The sequence below is a fragment of the Lissotriton vulgaris genome, chromosome 3_1, assembly GCF_964263255.1.
Source record: "Lissotriton vulgaris chromosome 3_1, aLisVul1.2, whole genome shotgun sequence".
Lineage (NCBI taxonomy): Eukaryota > Metazoa > Chordata > Amphibia > Caudata > Salamandridae > Lissotriton > Lissotriton vulgaris.
This window is the reverse complement of record NC_141689.1, coordinates 1,512,313,473-1,512,334,099: the sequence shown is the minus strand read 5'-3', so window position 1 is coordinate 1,512,334,099 and position 20,627 is coordinate 1,512,313,473. Positions and strand designations below refer to the sequence as shown.

The 20,627-nt window shown below is 43.3% G+C and overlaps 1 protein-coding gene across 1 annotated transcript in view; it reads right to left on the bottom strand.

Annotated features, from left to right (window-relative positions):
* HPSE (heparanase) overlaps positions 1-20,627 on the bottom strand; it is a 165,543-nt gene that overhangs the window by 8,333 nt on the left and 136,583 nt on the right. The window contains exon 11 of the mRNA XM_086961979.1: positions 12,768-12,914. Coding sequence (XP_086818105.1) covers positions 12,768-12,914 — 147 coding nt within the window. The remainder of the gene's footprint in view (positions 1-12,767; positions 12,915-20,627) is intronic.

Below are 20,627 nucleotides of genomic sequence, written 5' to 3'. Positions count from 1 at the left end.
CTTATTCATCAAACAGTGTAACAATACGATCTCCTTATGTGCACAATGTGATTTTAACTGATTATTTTGTTATAAAAAATACAGGAGGTGAGCCAAGTCTACTTTGCGTCAACTCTTGAGAGCGGACCCTCGTCAGTCTATCTCTTGCTTAGGACTCCGAGACTTTAAAAAAATCAACAAATTATTAGCATTTTGTAGCATTACAATCGACAGCACACAAGTATAGTCAGTGTCATTGGGAAATCAAGAAAACATGTCAGGTAAAAAGAAGAAAGAAAGTGTACAGCAAAGAGAAATAAAGAGCGTTACAGCTAATTGCAGATATATTATCCATTATACATTGGGCTTTGATGCCGTCATCCATATCTCTTCAAGCAGACAGTACATGTTACATTTCACGATATTTGCTAGCACATTAAGGGGCAATTTAGTTCCTCCTGTTAGCCAGCAACATTGTATACAGGTAAGCGGAGCTATGTCTCAAGAGTGGGTTGCTCTACATTATGTGGAGTGGGGTTGGAATGTGCATTGTTTTACAGTGACACAGTGGGGTGGGTTGGTGATGTTATTGGACCTGTAGATTCTCTAGATCTCAAGTAAATAGGGGTTCCCAAATGTCTCTAGGACAGCCCATTGCAGCATTATGCCTCAGAAATGCGACAATTGGTCAGTGCAGTGAGCAGCATGTTTTAGTCAGTCCTTTACCCTCTGCGTCAGCATTATGCCCCAGTTCATAGCCACTCTGCGCTTGTCCAGGAGAAGGAGCATGGCCGCAAGTTTGCTGTAGTATGTTTGGACAACTTTAATGTAGCCCAGTAAGCCTACTAGTGGTGTGCACTTGATGTGGCTTTGGGTTATTGACTGAATAGTCAGGAAAACTTCCTCCCAAACAGTTACCACTCTTGGCCAGTCCCAAGCTAAATGGAGGAATGTCGCTTGTGGTGCAGTGCATCTAAGGCAATTGGGGTTGCTAATCAACACAATTGATGTAATTACAATGGGGTGCGGTATATCCGGTGTAAGAATTCAAAATGTAGCAGCTGGAGTCTATAGTAAGGTGATAGCATTTCGATCTGTCCACAACAAAATGTCCAATGGGGGGGGGATCTGTCAGTTCGGGGCCTATGTCAGTGTCCCACAACCTTCTAGCACAGGGGGAGCTGAGCCGGAGCGCTTCACTGAACCACTGAGTATAACCGTGTTATCAGTTTGCAAGAAGATGTTGTGGTGGGGATGTGTTCAAGTGCTGGAAGTGTCAGAGGCTGTATTGAGAAGGCGTTGTTTAAAGCGTGGCATGTGGCTCTAGTCTGGTAGTATAAAAAGAGGTCTAGCCCAGCAGATGGGTGAGCAGTATCGGTGGGCATTGTTTATAGGAATTTAGCATCAGGTAGAGGTCTGAAAAAGTATAGATTTTAAAGCGACCAGCCCTCTGCTTGGCCTCTTTGTCTTGAAGTGTCGGCATCAGGTGGTTGTCGTGCAATGGGATCGACAGAGCGTTTAGCTGCGCTAGACCAGCCCTGTTCCTTATGCATTCCCATTCTCGCCTGTTGCATTTTACTGTGTTGATTTTAGCTGTAGGTGCCTTGTAGGGAGCATATAGGGCTGTGGTTAGGGGCCAGGGGTCCGCACAGTTTTTTCTACTGCAACATGGGGCGGGAAGGGAGTCGGATGAATCCAGAAATCTAGAAATTGTGATTATGCACAAAAAGCATAGAGGGTCACGCCCGGTGTTCCCCGCTCTCCCTATGCAAGGGTTATTGTGAGTAGTTCCCAGGATATATGGGGCTGCCCGCCCATGCTAAAGTTATCAGATTGGACCAGAGGCATTGCAAGAAAGCACTCATGAGTGGTAAGGGAAGGTTCTGGAAGAGATATAGGAATTTAGGTAGCACTATAATTTTGGCGTTAGCAATGTGGCCAGCTAGCGAGAGTGATAACTTTGACCATACAGGAATCCTATACTCTAGCCATTCGATTACATGGCCAACGTTTGCAGGCCATGATTCCTGCGTATCTCAGCTTAGCCATTTACCCAAGTATCCCACTGGATACACTTTCAAAGGGTATTCAGTACTAAATCGGCTTGTGTGGTCCGTGAGGGAAAAGAGTGTGGACTTCGCCTAGTTGACATTTATATCAGAAAGGCCCTCAAAGCGGTACACCTCCCGTATTATTGGAACCAGGTTTGTTCACATATCGCATATATACAGCGTGATATCATCTGCGTATAAGGAAATTAGGAGCCCTCTTGAAGAGAAGCCAATACCTGGTTGCGTATGGTGTTGCCTGAGTGTAGCAGGTAGGGGTTCATTGCTATGGCGAATAGTAATGGCGAGAGGGGGAATCCCGACCGCGTTCCTCGATTGATCAGTATAGATTCAGAAATAAGCCCATTCAGGACGGACTCTTGCTGTGGGAAGTGTATATAGGAATTGTATATACCGAATAAAAGTAGAGCAGAGTCCCAGCCGTTGGAGTAGAGAGAACAGATCGTCCCACGTTAGGGAATGAAACGCCTCAGTTGGGCAAGCAAGGCAGCCGCTCCTGTCCTGATATTGAGTGCTTCTGGGCTGCAATACTTGAATCAATCAATGAGATCCTTGAGACTCAAATATCCCCTTCGCCCAAAGTATGTCTTCTGGGTAATGTTCAGAATGTTATACCGGTACATTATAAACTTCTGGCCATGTTGTTCCTCCTGGCTAAACGCCAGATTGCGATGCACTGGGGCAAACAACACCCACCTTCTATTAAAACTTGGGTGCTAGACATCACGTTCTGCCAGGAACTATTAAATACGTATTGGAAAATCTTGCCTCAGGCATCTCGACCCAAGGACATCTGGGGCCCTTTTTTAGCCTGGCTATCTACTCGCAACACAGGTACTACGCAAAGTCCAGAGGTCTCCACTGAATCCCATTGAAGGACACTCACTAATTATGTCTTTTGATCACATAATGTCATTATATCTCTGTACATTATGCTGCTCTTCCGTTTCCCTCTTCTGTGGCCCCAGCCCTATAACCTATATGCGATGATAGTCTGGTCGATTCTAGATTGCGATCATGTTTCTTATGAATGTACTTGTCAATTGTGATGCCTCTGTTTTGGTTCTAATGTTTATTTGTTCACTCATGAGTATTTTCTTACTGCACAAGTGTGCACTATTTGCTGATTGCTATATATTTGCTTATGTCAAATGCCAATAAACAAAGATTTTTTTTTTTTAAAGCAAGGCAGCCACTGCTTGTACATGCGGGTCAAGGTGGTGCATTACCGTAAATAGTGTGTGCAGGTTGTGCTGCCTGGGATGAATCCGGCCTGGTCTGGCCTTATCATATTGGGCAGCAGGGGCAGCAGGGGCAGCAGAGGCAGCATGGAGTTTGCCAGGATTTTTCCAGTATTTTGTTGTCCACATTTATTTGTGATGATGGCCTGCACAAGTCACATCTAGTGACAAGCTTGTCAGGCTTAAGGAGTGAGATGATTAATGCCTCTCTGAGCCGGGGGGATGCCTTCTTTAAAGGGGGTCCTCAAACACGGCCAGCAGATTGGGGTCTACGAGGGCGGCATATTCCTTATAGATGGACGTAGTAAAGCGGTCAAGGCCTGCTGCCTTATCGCTCAGTCACTCAGGAGGGAGCTAATGGTTTGCACAATCTCTTCCATCATAATGGGCATGTCAAGGAACTCTCTATGCGCATTATCTAGCCAAAGTAATTGCAAAGTTTTGAGGTATGCATTTAGCCCAGCCTTGTCCTGGGTCGGGTTGGAGGTGTAAAGCTTGGCATAAAAGGTGGACATGGTGTCTAGAATTCCTGTAGACATGTCCTGGACACAGTCTTTATCGTCTTGCAATTCATGTACATATATGGAGGTGCGTGGGTGTCTAAGGAGGCCCACTAATGTCTTCCCTGGTCTGTACCCTTCTCCATAGTGGCGGGACAGGGACTCACTTCTCGCTCAGCCTCAGTTGTGTATTCCGATATTTTCTCCTGGATAGTTGCCAGTGTGCTCGGATAGTTAGAGCGGGTATAGTCTGATTCTAAGTCTCATTTGATGCTCTCGAGTTTAGTTATTTGAGTGTGTACACCTAAGCACTGCTGCCTGTTTGGAAATACATGCGCCACGTAGTACCGCCTTGAACGCCTCCCATACAAGTGATGAGATTCCACTGTGTCCTTATTCTGTTCGAAGTATGCAATTATGTCCGCACGTATTACAGTACCCCTGGGTGAAGGCGCTGGGGGGCGTTTGAGGAATCAATATCTCCAAAACAACAGGGGGATAGTCCAATAGTGTACAAGCCAAGTGTGTAGCGTGTAGCCCTAGTGCTCCATAACTTTGTCTTCTGTGATATAAGCCAATAATCTATTCTCAACCAGTGTTGTGGTGAGAGGAGACACGGGTACCATCTTGCTGCTCACACCAGGATCATCTCCATATGTCAAGTGCATGATCGTGTTGAGTGCGTATTCTGCTCTAGGGTGTGGCCAGCGTGACAGACCAGTTCTATCAAAACTGTCATTAAGTACTACATTGAAGTACCCTTCCCAGAGCATCGCATCGTTCGCCCTCCCCACCACTAGTCACCACAGTTCAGCAAAGAACCCTGGATCATCTGTGTCCGGCCCGTATACTGCCACTAGGGTTAGGGGTTGTTTATACAGTGTTCCTGTCGCAATGACATAACGCCAGTCTGTGTCTACAACAATGACATCCTTGGAGAGCCGTGGCAGTCCTTTACAGAGCAACATGGCTACTTCCTCGTACGAGGTGTATGCCTCGCCATACCACCTGGCTTTCAATCCTGGAGCAGTGTGTGTTGTGAGGTGTAGCTCCTGAAGAAAGCAGATATCTATAGGGTGGCGTACGACATTCGTATGTATAAGGCGGGATTTAGGATAGCCATTGAGACCCTGGATGTTCCAGATAAGACATTTTATAGACATCTAAGTTGAACCCGTGTATTCTGCATAGTGTTGTGCTGTCGTGATCATATAATAATGAGGTGTGACCGATTACCCATGTGTTGAAGCATTGCTGAGAGCTACAAATGAATTTAAAGACAGAAAAACAAGAAGATACAATTGGGAGAACCGTAATCCACCCCCCCCCCCCCCACCCCAATCCCTGAACATGGTATAGCTCCCAGAGCCCCTTCATCAACCCCAAACATTACAACAGGTAACATCCCAGGAGGCAGGACAGGACCGGGCTAACTCCCTAGGCTGGATGACCAGATGGGCCAAAGTCCAGTGTTAGCACACAAGAATATGAGAAACAACAATACTATAGTCATCTTGGGGTACCAACAGGCTGTGTGAAATACCCCATGTGACTTATCTGCAGTTGGTTTGAGCTGGCGCTCTCAGTAATGATTCTGCCATTATGCGTGCACACCTGGGATAGCTCAGTCCTTTTCCTTAAGAGGATCCTCTAAGGAGCCCCTCGCCGATCTCGCCGGGGATACCTGCTTCTTGGCAAGATGTTTTGCAAACTTAAGGGCCGACTAGACATCTGTAAACAAGTGTGGTTTGCCTGCCTGTGTGATGTGGAGCTTAGTAGGATAAAGGAACGCATATGGAGTTTCCACTTGGTGGAGAAGTCTCTTAGCAGGAAGGAATTCACATCTGGCGTTTTGGACAGTGATAGTGAAGTCCGGGTAGAATGATATAGAGTGGCCTGATGAGTTATTGATTGTTTCTCACGGGCCAGGTGGAGACTAGTGTCTGGTGCACCTGGAGAGGGTCGCTGGCTCAGGGATCGATGCGCCCGTTCTACAATTAATATAGGCGACAAGGCATCTCAGAACAGGTCACAAAGAAGCAGCTCCATAAAACTTTACATGGTCGTGATAGCAGTGATTTCGATTAAAGCACCTCGTTCTTAGCCCTGAGGAGATTGAGGGTCTTGTCCTTCCATAGCAGATGCTACTTAGACTCCAGTTGAGCATCTTCAGCTTTGGAGACACGGTTTTCTTCCTGTTCAAGTCTGGCGTCATGTTGGTCTACTCTTCATTTCATGATATCCAATCTGATGGTAAGTGCATCTAGCTTGGTGTGAATGGCTCTAAGGCTGCTTTTGACATCAATTAACAGTTCTTTATATCTGTATCTTGTATACTGCCACTCGTCCAGGTCTTCGAAGGAGTTTCCGAATGCGTCTCCTGTTCTGCATGGCGAGTAGAGTGTTTGCCCTCGAAGGTGAGCTTAGACTGCCTGGTGTCTTGCTTGCCAATGTTTCCCACAGGAGTCGGCATAGTAGCGATGGGTGTGCCAAGGTTCTCCCTGCTTATAGTACTCACAGAGCAACGATCAGGACTCCTCTGCCCACTGAATGTAATAACTAGGCAGTGAGTCTGCGTCCTGGCAAGCCCTGCCACACCCAGTGTCCGGCCGGGGGGCACAAGCAGGCCCAGGCCCAGGGAGTTCACTTACCGTGCGATCCTGGTCCCAGAAACTGATGTGCTGATTGGCAAGTCCCAAGCTCCAGGAGATTACGGGAGCCCCCTTTGTCAAGGGCTTAGAAGATGACAGCCAGATGTAACAAGACGATTGTAGCGGTGTGTTGGCTAGCCAGGAGTTGACCTCCCTGCTTCAAAGCCTACGGCTACACGATCCATCGGTCCCAAAGCCACAGCGGTGTTCGCAGGGTATTTTCTCACCGCTGGTCTAGGGCCGTGCGGCTATCCCATCCAGGGCGCCCTTTTACTATGAGACTTAACTTCATGTCAGACTCTTTGCTACATTTGATTTGCCCTTCTACTAATTCCCTATATTGGTTTACCAAGCATTCTGACTATTTTTGCTTTCTGTATCTCACTTTAAATTACTTAATTAACCTTCAGGATTACTAATTTGTATTGGTCACAAGAAGGCTTATTTAATTGACTATGCTGATTTATTCACTGTCAATCTTAACTCTGTGGGGACACACTGGCTCATATGGTCTTGAGGTCAACACCGTCCTCAATCTTATGTAAGCACTTTAAGATTATCTGATCACACAGCATCAACAGCAGTCAGTTGTCCAGTACGATAAGGGCCTCATTAGGGGACTAGCAGGACTTCTCCCTTGGTAGCCCCACACAAGGAAGAACCAGTACCATAGGGAATGTACTTCAGCGAGGGATAATTACTAGTCCATTCAGAGCAGGCCAATGAGAAATGGAGACTAACCACAGGAATCAGTGTTTCAGCACAGATTCCCACTTGAATATCTGCATAACCAGCCTTTTTTCTCCTGTACACGCCACCTTCTTTCAGCAGATGTCTGTGGAAAAGTATCGGGAGACACACTTTTCCTATGTTACTTTTAATTAACAGCCAATTTGCCCAATAACTCAAATCCCTATCTTCAAGACAACACTTACGTAAATTGAGCTATGTTGTATATGATAGAATCAGAGCCTGCATGGCCACACTGGCACTTGTACGGTTATAGTTGGGTATGTCAATGTTATGACATGTGCAAACAAAAACGTTTTATGTACGCAACAGAAAATGGCCCGGACTGTAAGGAGCTGCTACAGAAAAAGCACTGCATTGTTGTGAGGCAAGGCACAAAGGAACTAGCTAGATGCATTGTTGTGTCACTGTGGTGCATAGTACAGAAGCAAAAGAGTACACGGATTTCACTCCTGCCTTTACTTTATACACGGTCAGGTATGTCACGTACAGGCTGAATGCTATGGAAGCAGCATCCTGCCCACCCCTCAAAGCAACCAGTGGTTCTTAAAAAACAGACAAGCGTTAGTAAAGCCAATAGGCCTGTTTTCTGGTTTTTGTTAGGGGAACTGATTAGAAATACTTGGTGACTTATGTGTGATGTCCCCAGCTGTGTACTTAAAAGGCGTACATAGCAAAATATTGCAGTTGATACATTTCATAAAAGGCCAGCATTTTTGTTGGATCGTTGAGAAAGCCCATGTGCATCCATATCTTTTTTTATTTTTCCACAAAGTAAAAAATAAAGTACAATTTAGAACCATATTATCAATACAAAAAAGAAAAACCAAAGGGGCACGCAAGTGTAATTAGTGAATAGCGCTGTGACTTTATGAGAGGTTAAGGCATCAATAAGAGACACACTTACTAAACAAAGCCATAAAGCAGCAATTCAAAATGGCTTTGTGTCAGCAAAGTAGATGTGTGAAAGAGCAATCACTGTCTATAGCCTAACAAAAGGACTACTCAATGCGCCATCAACAAAACCCAATAGAAAGACAAATGGACCAACTCAAGCAACGTTAAACCATGAAAATCACATCAAAGCCAGAGGACCCCTAAACCTCATAAGTTGCCTAAATAGAAAATAATTTAACAGCACTAGGGGGGAAGGAGCACACTGCTTCTCATCCCAGCACAGTTCTCCCCATTGCATCCTGATCAATGCAGTACGCTTACTTTTAAAGTTGCTGTAGTTCTTCACCAAAGTGGGTCCGGTCGTGCTGTTATCTCTAGACATGCGTTTCTGGGTTTAGCCCTTCATCAGTGGAGAGCAAAAGGTTAGTAGAAGAGATAAAATTCATCAGGGGTTGCTGAAATCGTGCCCAGGTCTTTACAGGTCACAGTACCACTCCACGGGCACACAGGTGCATCCCAGGAGAGCTTGTCAGCTCATTGGCTCAAGGGAGCCTTTCAAACGCAAGGTGGAGGGAGCACACTGCTTCCCATCCCAGCACAGTTCTCCCCATTGCATCCTGGTAAATGCATTATGCTTACTTTCAAAGTTGATGTAGTTCTTCACCAAATTGGTACAGGTAGTGCGGTTATCGCTAAACACGTGTTTCTGGGTTTAGCCCTTTACCATAAAAAGAGCAAAAGTAATGTAGAACAGAGAAAAGTCATTAGGGGTTTGCTGAAATGGTGCTCAAGTCTTCACAGGTCACAGTACCACTCCACAGGCACACAGGTGCATCCCAGGAGAGCTCGTCAGCTCATTGAAGCTCATCAAGAATTTAACAGTAATCGGCCTTAAACAAAAATTACCCACCCATCGAACAATGCACCACAAAAATCGTTAGAAGAGTGAATAGATTAAAAATAATGGGCCATATGTATCATCCCATATTGCGATCGCAAACGCCGAAATTCGCAGAATTTCGGCGTTTGCGATCGCAATTGGGCTCAGTGGTATGTATGAAAGAAAAACTGCCTCGCAAAATAAGGAATCTCTCTGAAAAATGCACTTTTTTGCATTTTTCAAAGTACCATGTGGCGCAAACACATGCCCTTAGGGCAGAGGTCTTCAAACTTTTGGATGCCGAGACCCCCCTGTCAACATTTTCAAACGTAAGGACCCCCTCCTGACAAAACTTTCTAAACCTCTAGGTTATGAGGAAGATGAGGACCAAATTATGCGACAGGCTTGACTAAATTGTGGGAGTAGAAAATGTAAATAATGTTCTGTGATGCTGCGTATTTTGGGGTAGCATTGCTTTATTATTTAGAATTTTTTTAAACACAGTAATACTGAGGAAAGATTTCACCCCATCAGTACCAGTTTATAACCAAAATACAGCAATTAACATCAGAAAGATGTCTAGTCAACCTCTGTGAAGGGCCTCCCAATCCACAGGAATACGCGCTGCCACATTAGAAGCTCACCTGGCCATGGCCGGGAGCAGCAAGGGTGCATTCAAACCGTGGTGGTCTTGTGCAGAGTTAAGCAGTTTACCCATGCCCCTTTCCTCTCACCCCCTTCCTTCCATCCCTCTCTTCTCTCCTCTCTCAACCCCGGATCCCTCTCTCACATTGCAGGCAGATGGTTATTAGCCCCAGGACAACTTTTGGTAACAGTAGCGCACTACAAATGTAAATAATAGGCAGAAGCAGGGGATCCAGTAGACCCGAACTTCGGGGGAGGGGGGGGGGGGGACTAACACTTTCAGCCAGGGCTTGTCGAAGCACTGGTCGCACACGGTGCAAAAGTCTTTCCACCTTCTCCGTCAATTCCCTCACTACCACTCACCAACAATACACCTCATCTCTCTATAGCACCTGTCTGACAAACATTTCATTTTTTTATAGCGTTAATCATAGTTTACTCACACTCAGTTCTGTGATGTGCATGGTACATATTCTTTGTACCAGGCACTTTAACCTTCTGCACTGTGTGGGTGACAAGAGCACCCATGTGACTGCATGGTGAGCAATGCAACAGTGTGATAGTAGGGTAAAAGGAGTGACTGCAGGGTGAGTGAGGTGACCATATGAATTTGGGTTTGGCTGTAAGTGCAGAGCGGGACGAATTAGTGCATGGTTAGTGATGGCCTTGTTTGAGTGAGCTACAGATTGAGCAGTAAGGGGGGGGGGGAGATAGGTGAGTGGAGTGTCACATGAGTGCAGGGTGAGAAGTGGGCTCGTGTGACTGCAGGGTGAGGTACAGAGTGAACAATGCAAGCGAATTTTTAGTGCAAAGTGTTCACTGTGAGAGCAGGGTGAGCGGGTGAATGGTGTGAGTGCATGGTGATTGGTGTGAGTGCATGGTGATCAGTGTGTGTGCATGGTGATCAATGTGAGTACATTATGATCACTGAGAGTGCAGGGTGAGCGGGTGAATGGTGTGAGTGCATGGTGATTGGTGTGAGTGCAGGGTGAGCGGGTGAATGATGTGAGTGCATTGTGATCAGTGTGAGTGCATGGTGATCAGTGTGAGTGCATGGTGATCAGTGTGAGTGCATGGTGATCACTGTAGGTGCAGGGTGAGTGGGTGAATGTTGTGAGTGCATGGTGTGAGTGCATGGTGATCAGTGTGAGTGCATGGTGATCAGTGTGAGTGCACTGTGATCAGTGTGAGTGCACTGTGATCAGTGTGAGTGCACTGTGATCACTGTGAGTGCAGGGTGAGCGGCTGAATGGTGTGAGTGCATGGTGATTGGTGTGAGTGCAGGGTGATCAGTGTGAGTGCAGGGTGATCAGTGTGAGTGTATGGTGATCAGTGTGAGTGCAGGGTGATCAGGGTGATCAGTGTGAGTGCAGGGTGATCAGTGTGAGTGCAGGGTGATCAGTGTGAGTGCAGGGTGATCAGTGTGAGTGCAGGGTGATCAGTGTGAGTGCAGGGTGAACGTGAAAGTGAAGGCGAGAATGAGAAGTGAGTAGTCTGAAAGCAGGGTGCATTCCCAGAAACTTGAAGCGTAGGGTTTCAGATATAAGTTAAACTATTGCTATAATGGCATTAATCAGGGTTCGAGGGTGGAGGAAATAAATAATGTGCTGATCCAGCAACAAACTTCCAGTCTAATGATTAGGTTACCAGCTCATTATTTTGATGGCCCAGAAATAAGCAGTCACCTAAAGCTGTATTTTTTGCACTTATCTATGAATACGTAGAACAGCAAATATGAATAGAAAAGCACTTTTAATTGTGTTCTAGGGATGCCACAATGATCAATGACTAATAATTAAAGAGGATAAAAACAGAAAAGTCACATAACTAATTAATACATACTTTATTATTTATAACTCAATTTAGTGTCAAGAGCAGGTCTCTGCAGGATCTTTAAACACATAGCAGGCATGTTTCTTTTGGTAACACAACTTTATTTCTTTTCATTAAATGCATTCTCACACTACAGCAGTAAGTGTAAAAATACAAATGTAAGGAATAGGCAGAGTGGGGGCCCAGGGGGTACTGGAACCATTAAAAAACCGAAGCTTTGGTAATCAGTTAACAAAGGCATGTAAATATGCTAATGGTCTTAAATGACCTGTGAAAAACTCGGGCCGGAGATAAGACTCCAGACACTGCCCAGCCGAGGCCCCAGGAGCGAGCAGCAGCCCGGGCTGAGCCACAGGATGGGGGAAGAGGGGGGCTGAAGCCCTGGAGGCCAGGGCAGAAGTGACACTGTGAAGCAGCGACCCCCTTTGCATCGCTCCACGGCCCCCCTGGAGGTCGCGCCCCACAGTTTGAAGACCCCTGCCTTAGGGTATGTATGTGTGCCACATGTGCACACATGCACATTTCAGGGGTGCAACAGGGTGTCCTTTTGACACCCTGGCACCCTTGAAATTGCATTCTCAATTTGCGATTCTCTAATTGAGAATAGCAAATTGAGAATGTCTTCCCTTTCATTCCTACAGGCTTCTAGGCCCATAGAAATGAATAGGGAGCTATTCCTTAATTGCAAATCGAAATTTGCAATTCGCAATTCGCAATTAAGGAATATGTAGGATTTGCAAAATTATTTGCAAATCATACATAGCGTTTTGCGATTCTCAAATAGAGATTCACCCCAAAAAAAAACCGCAATTTGAGAATCGCAAAATCAGAGTTTGATACATATGGCCCAACATCTCTAAAGAATGATTTCTCAAACCACTCAATCCCTTTGAGGAAGTAGTTTGGAACAAATCCTTTCGATTTTTTGTTTTCCCAAATCACTGACTCCTCTCTCCCAACTGAGGATGCACAACTTTAAAGAGTTAACTAAAGAAGATTGTTTTTCAGTTAAAATATTGCATTTAACGTTTATTTGGAGAATTACTGCCATACTCCTACTAAATGCACACTTTTAAAATCCTGAAGAAATACTTGAGAAAATGTATCAAAAATCCTGTGAGTCGATGAAACTGTGACACATTACAAATTGGGATTAAGAAACATTACACAGAAGTTCTTCTTTGGGAAGATACATGACAATGGTAATATTAGATGTTGAGTAACATGTGAATTAGCTTTACTACTAGAATTGTTAGGTTATAGTGGGGAAACACCTTGCTCCATAATCTCAAACCAGTTCTTGGCCACTGGACACAACTCACCTGGAAAGTAAACCAGCTTCTCCAACTGGCTGCACCAAGTATTCATCGATGTCGCTTTTTGAGAGAAATGTGGGCAGCTGCACTTGACTGGTGCTGTTGTGCAAGTTTAGAGCAAACAAGGTGACATCCCCAACTTGGTATTTTGGACTGAAAAGAAAAAAGTTTAAAGAACATTTTTAATCTGACTGTGAACAGACTCTCTGGGTTCACTTCTGTTGAAATTGACGTACTACATGAAAACTGAAAGGAGTGCTATCGTCACAGCAACTTCATCCCTGCAGGTAAGAACGTTCTTGTGTTTTAGTGGGATGTCATGCATACGCAAATGAAACCACCACAAGCAACATGGTCATGAATACAGATGGGTACAGAGTTAAATACCCAGAGGATACCCTGCCTCCAGCACCTCTGGAACCTCTCCATCTAGCTCATGTAAAAGCAGATCTTCAATTACTTGTGTGTACACACTGGGATCTGGTGTCTGTACATATTGTACAAAACAAATTTGCAACAAACACTACTTGGGCAAATCAGTGCATCTCCTCCACCAGCATTCATCCCAACCCCACACAGAGAAGCTATGCCCTCAATATGCGGCATCATTGTGCAAAATGTCAGTACATGGTAACATAGGATTGGATTTTCACACATGACAGACTGCAATCAAGAACACCTTTTATTTGCTCAGTAAATGTTTTATTCGAGAAAACGGTCCATAAAACCACAGGAGTAAAAATAAAATTACATAAATGGAATTCAATTTTTATACTTTTCAAGTATAGTTTAGAAAATCTACTGAACTTTCAGCCAGATTCATCATTGAAAATTGCGCTCGCAAAGGGCCAGATTCTGAGAATCTGGCCCTTTGCGAGCGCAATTTTTGCATTTGGGATTCATCATCCCAAATGCAATAATCGCTAATAGCAAAATCGCTAAATTGCGAGGAATTGCATTTAAGGAATCTCTATTTGAGATTCTTTAAATGCAATTCATTAACCATTTTTTATATGCGAATTCGCAATTTTTGACTGCTATTTACCGTGAAGTCTGACTTCGTGGTAAATAGCGAAAACTTAAAAAAATGCACTTTAGTGCATTTTTCTAAGTTGTATGTTAAACACACACACGTCCTTTGGACATGTGTGTGCGCAACATCAGCCTACATTTTCATTTCAGGGGTGCTACAGGGTGTCCTTTGGACACCCCTGGCACCCTTGAAATCGCATCCTTATTTGCGATTAGCAATTTGTTAATCGCAAATAAGGAAGCTGTAAGAATCACAATTTATTTTGCGATTCCTACATGAATCCCGTTTTGCAAGTCCTTAATAGCGATTCCTTAATAATCGCTATAAAGGACTCGCAAAACGGGACAATGATGAATCTGGCTGTTTATTGCCACCCTAGGTCTCATCATATAATAAATCCATGGCCTTTATAAGATTTTGTATTCATTCAGTTTTAAACAGATGCTAGAGATATAATTTCCGCCGCACTAAAAATAATGAACTTATTAGTACACAGTGGACATTTGGATCCCCACATTCTATCCCACAATGGCAAATATAACTTCCTACTGCCCTGTTCTTCTATGTTAACACGCTCTTACAAATCAGTTGCTCTAATCTAAATTTCAAGAGGTGGGATCTCATATCAAACGTGGATACCATTAATATGTATGGACCATATGCCAGCCTCAATCTGAACCTTCATGAAGTTTCCCAATTAGCTTTTCCTCCCTAATGTAAGACAGGTATTCTTGATCGTGATTTTTTTTGTAAAATATATTTTTACTATTTGTTATGAAATACAGTATTCGCTGGGGCATACTATAACTGTGCATTTCAGTGCCTATATAGAAAACACATCTCTTGTGCCCAGTTTATGTGGGTCGTGGCCCCCCTTTTCAAATCTACCCTCCACTGCTATCCTAATGGCTAATTAATTGAGCCTACTAATGCAGACATCTTCTGCTACTCACATACATTACTACAATCAAACTGATAATTTAAAAAAAGAAACGGTCATTGGGTTTCTTAGAGCTCAACCTCACATAGATTCCATTGTCAAAATTTCCTTTATAAACTCACCTGCGGTAGATAAATTCCTCTTTTTCAATATCTTGACAAACAAGCATTTGCAATGCAATAGATCTCGCATTAGGACATTTTGAGCTATTGGTATTGTAAATGACAATTTTTTATGTATGTGTTGGTTTTGAAAATAGCTAAATAGCTTTGGCAATAGTTTCAACTTTCGCAAATGTGACACCTATAGCATTTGTAATGCGATATGTGTTGTATTTACGTGACTTAGATGTATTGAGATTACAAATAACAATGGCTTTGCATTTTTTTTAATAATTAATACTTATATAAAAGTTTTTGTAATTTATAATGGCAAAAGCTTAAACTTTTGTAAATAACGTTTGTGAAGATTATGTTCATTGTATTTTATTGTGACGAAAATCCAAGAACAGAAGTGAAATATTAACATCTTAATGTGACATTTGTTATAAAGCTTGAAACATTGAGAGAACATATTTGAACCAGTTGTTGTTGAATGGTTGCAAAGATTGATGCTGTGGTGGCGCTGAGTGATGTTGTGGTGGCGACGAGTGATGCTGTAGCAATCAGTGATGCTGTGGTAGCGCATAGTGATGTTGTAGTGCCCCTGAGTGATGCTGTGGTGGTGCTGAGTGATGCTGTGGTGGTGCGATAGATAGATAGATAGATAGATAGATAGATAGATAGATAGATAGATAGATAGATAGATAGATAGATAGATAGATAGAGTGAGATAGATAGATGATAGATATATAGAGGGCGAGATAGATAGATAGAGGGAGGGCGATAGATAGCTAGACAGATAGAGTGTATTATTTATGTTGCATTGAGTAGAGTGTAAGTACGAGGTGTGTAATTATATGGCACTGAGTGGTATTATGTGGAATGTATTTACGTTGGATTGAGAAGAGTAATTAAGTGGAGTGTAATTATGTGGCACTGAGTGATAATATGGGGAGTGTATGTTGTATTCAGTAGTGTGTAATTATGTAGCATATAATTATATGGCACTGAGTGGTATTGTTTGGAGTGTATGTTGCTTTGAGTGCAGTGTAAATATTTGGAGTATAATTATGTGGCACTGAGTGGTATTTGGAGTGTATGTTGCGTTGAGCGCAGTGTAATTATGTAGCATATAATTATGTGGCACTGAATTGTATTAGGTGGAGTGTATTTACTTTGGATTGAGAAGAGTGTAATTAAGTGGAGTGTAATTATGTAGCACTGAGTGGTATTGTTTGGAGTGTATGTTGCATTGAGTGCCGTGTAATTATGTGGTGGGTAATTATGTGGCACTGAGTGGGATTTGGAGTGTATGTTGCATTGAGTGCAGTGTAATTATGTGGTGTGTAATTATGTGGGACGGAGTGGTATTTGGAGTGTATGTTGCATTGAGTGCAGTGTAATTATGTGGCGTGTAATTATGTGGCACTGAGTGGTATTTGGAGTGTATGTTGCATTAAGTGCAGTGTAATTATGTGGAGTGTAATTACGTGGCGCTGAGTGGTATTTGGAGTGTATGTTGCGTTGAACGCAGTGTAATTATGTTGCATTTAATTATGTGGCCCTGAGTGGTATTGTGTGTAGTGTATGTTGTATTCAGTAGAGTGTAATTGTGTGGCGTGCAATTATGTGGCACAGAGTGGTATTTGGAGTGTATGTTCCATTGAGTGCAGTGTAATTATGTGGCGTGTAATTATGTGGCACTGAGTGGGATTTGGAGTGTATGTTGCATTGAGTGCAGTGTAATTATGTGGCGTGTAATTATGTGGCACTGAGTGGGATTTGGAGTGTATGTTGCATTGAGGGCAGTGTAATTATGATGCGTGTAATCATGTGGCACCGAGTGGTATTTGGAGTGTATGTTGCTTTGAGTGCAGTGTAATTATGTGGAGTATAATTATGTGGCACTGAGTGGTATTTGGAGTGTATGTTGCTTTGAGTGCAGTGTAATTATGTAGCATATAATTATGTGGCACTGAGTGGTATTAGGTGGAGTGTATTTACGTTGGATTGATAAGAGTGTAATTAAGTGGAGTGTAATTATGTGGCACTGAGTGGTATTTGGAGTGTATGTTGCGTTGAGCGCAGTGGAATAACCTAACATGTGATGTTTTAAAAAGTTGCCTAGAGACACGCGTTCCAAAATTGTCTCTGGGTTTTGTTTTAGAAAAAAAATCACACGCTGTCTGGGCACATTTGCATTTCGTGTTAAGTTTCCTTTAAAAATAATATAAATGCAAGTGCAGATTTTCTAACTTTGTCTTTAAACAACATGCAATCCCCAATTGTACGATTTCTGTGATCTTTCTTAGGCAGGCTGACACAAAAAAATATTTTTTAAAAGCTGCAGCCTAATAATAGCCCCGGCACCTCTTTTGTCCCAAATTAAGCACTGGAAAGCGGCTGAAAGTAACCAGCACTGCGCGAAGCAGCTGTAGCTAAGCCACAAACAACAAGGAACGGCAGCTGGCTGTGTGCACGTGCATTGGGTGATAAGTTGCTTTCAAAAACAATATACATCAAGTGTTTATTGTCTAACGTTTTTATGTACATTAACACAGTCAAAAAACGGCAAGTGACTGAATCTGGCTGGGCACATATGATAAGGCTTATATGCGGGTAAAAAAGGCTGGCATGGCCTGGAAAGGACACGCACGGATTCCAAAGGCCGCCAAAGAAACTCTTTTAGGCCAGAAATGGTGAAAGCGCCTGTAGCTTCTTTCAAAGTAAAATAAACACGAGTGCTAAAAGTCTCAGCTTTTTTCCTCTAAACAACATGTCCTCCTGAATAATATGATTTCTGTGCTGTTTCTTAGGCGGGCTAACAGAAACCTATTTCAATAAAAGCTGCCACATAATCAGAGCCCCGGCACCTATCCAGTCACAAATTAAGCTTTATAAAAGCAGCTGTAACCCGCACTGTAAAAGCGGCACTAGCTAAGCCAACAAAAAAAAAACAACAAACAACAAGTTCCCCTGTATTTACTAGTTGCGCACAGGAAGTGACAATTTCTAAACTATAGGATGGGTAGTGCTGTGCTCGAAAACGCACCCTCTAGTCTACAAGCAGGCAAGCAGACCCCATCAAGTCAGTGGAAGAATTTTCGGGCCTGAGCCAGAACAGAAAACATGAAGAAATGACAGCCAGAGGCTGAGTCACTGAACCTTCCCTGGTGCAGAATTTCAACAAAACAAGTTAAAAAAATTAATAGCTTTGTCATTTACAATGCCAATAGTTATAACTTTTGCATTTGTAATGCAATATGTGTTGTATTTACGTGACTTACATGTATTGATATTACAAATAACAATGGCTTTTAATTTGTATTCAATAATTAATACTTAAATAAAAGTTATTGTAATTTATGATGGAAATAGCTTAAACTTTTGTCAATAACTTTTGTGAAGATTATGTTCAGTGTATTTTATTGTGACGAAAATCCAAGAACAGAAGTAAAATATTAACATCTTTTTGTTACATTTGTAATAAAGCTTGAAACATTGAGAGAACATATTTGAACCAGGTGTTGTTGAATGGTTGCACAGACTGATGCTGTGGTGGTGCTGAGTGATGTGGTGGTGGCGACGAGTGATGCTGTGGCATTCAGTGATGCTGTGGTAGTGCATAGTGATGTTGTGGTGCCCCTGAGTGATGCTGCGGTAGTGCGGAGTGATGCTGTATAATTTTTTTTAGCATATTACAATATCCACTGCTATAACCAGTGTTGCACGTTTAGTTCTCATTTTAACATCCCTAATTCCTTCTGAAATTGCATCATAGAGGACAACACTGTACATGACGTTTATGGTCTAACGTTTCGGTTTTTGTTTAGGCAGGCATTTGTTTTCCACAGTTGCTACTTGCCAGGCATTTTATAGGTCCAAGAGATTTAGAAAACCATTACTGGATAAGAGAGCCTTGTGAAAAAAGTAGGTAATAATGGGAGCGGTTTGCACTATAATCCGCGGTTCACCGATAAACGAAACAATGTTATTTGGCACAATAAATCGAACTCATTTTTAGTTTTTCTGAAGACGCTATCCCTTCCAAATTATGGTGAAAATCTCTATTCTTCTTTTGATCCTGGCAATGAGTGAAATATAGCTTCACAAGCCACTGCTTGGAATCTGTGATAATATGTAATCCGACTGTCAACAGACCAGAGAGAAGGTCTGTGCCTCCTGCAAAGTGTGCGACAGAGAGCAGTGTTCCTCCTGAAATTATTTACTGTGGTTTAAGTTTATAGACTTTTAAAAGATTTATAACAGCTGATTAAAAGCCGCTGCTCCCCTGCAGCCTAATTGACGGATTCCACGTTTATGAGCCGAGCAGCCTGACTACTGGCGAAGATTTGCAGTCTGGAGACAGTAAGTCTGGCTGCGCCATTTTTACCTGACATACAAGAAGGCAAGTGGAGCCAGGGTAACGCTGCTAGATAAGCGCGGGCTGCAGACAGCATTACTGAAAAGAAAGCCCATTGAATTCAAAAGAAAAAGATCAAAAGAAATTCTCGGCTATTTCATTTTAATGTGCCAGAGAGCTCGGAAGAACAGTAAACGCAGTAGGCAAGGAGGAAAAAAAATGCTGTGCCTGCAGAAATGTTGTGTGGCGAAAACAAATGTAAGCCTGGGGCCACGAATTACTTGTTAAATCCACTTGGGAACGTAACTGTCAACGGCAAATGGCTATCTGCGCCACAATAGCAAACGAGACAATTATGTAAAAGAAAATGAGTTTTTGTGCTTAGTGGATATTGGGAACAGAGTTTAGACGCTTTAACCTCTGTATCACCCCAGTATCCCTTTCAGGTCTCAGAAATATCATTTAAACTAAGATAGATTTTCATGTTGGCCCGAATGTAAATGTAAATGTAAATGTACAGGAATTTATATAGCGCAAATCACCGAGCGGTTTCTAAGCGCTTGCTTAGGGAACCCGTCCTGGTATTCCCCTGTGAGATAACCCCGGCAGGGTATCCGCAAGGTGAAAGCCAGGCATCCCGCCGCGAGGGGCCGTTGTGGAGATTAAGCAAGCTATTGCCCAGAGTCGCAGAGTGTGAACCCGTGAATCTAGTAGGCACCGGAGCGAGAATTGTCGAGTCCATGGACATTTTTTAGGACTCAAGACCCCGCCGAGCCGGTAATTGAACCCTGGTCCCGGGCTGACCTCTGCTTCCAGGTCTGCCTCCTCTAACCAGTGAGCCACACTTCTCCACAATGTCATTATAAAATCATTACATGGCGTCCACAGACGCTGACCATATGGCGACATATTGATTGTGCTCTGGTCGTGCCCTACTCATTCTTTTAGCCAATGAAAGGTCAGATATTTCTTCATAGGTGCTTATGGTTCTACAGTAATTCGCAAGTGACAGTCATTGGTATATTGCTATTAAAACAAGATAAAACCAGTGGGAGGGAACGAGCATATGGGGGCGAGCGGCGGGGGAGTATGGTGCGTGGCGTGGGGGGAGGGGGAGCTGGCATATGGGGTGTGAGTATCTACAGAGCTCTAGACAACAACAGCAAAGAAAATAGAAGTAAACCAGCGGGAAATAGAAACACTCTAGAGAGGCAGGTGCAGATATTTTTAGCTTCTCCGTGGCTGTCACTGTCATTCTTTCTAACCGAGCACATTTCCCTCAATTGTCAGAAAAAGCAAGCAGCATTAGCTCATTCACGACCGCCAGCCAGTCAGCTCGGATGCCTCTTCAGAAGGTAGCTTGGGAGTTCTGCGTGCGAATTTCAAGGGATTTCCCTTTCATTTTCCGATCTTCGTAGAAGCGGTGATA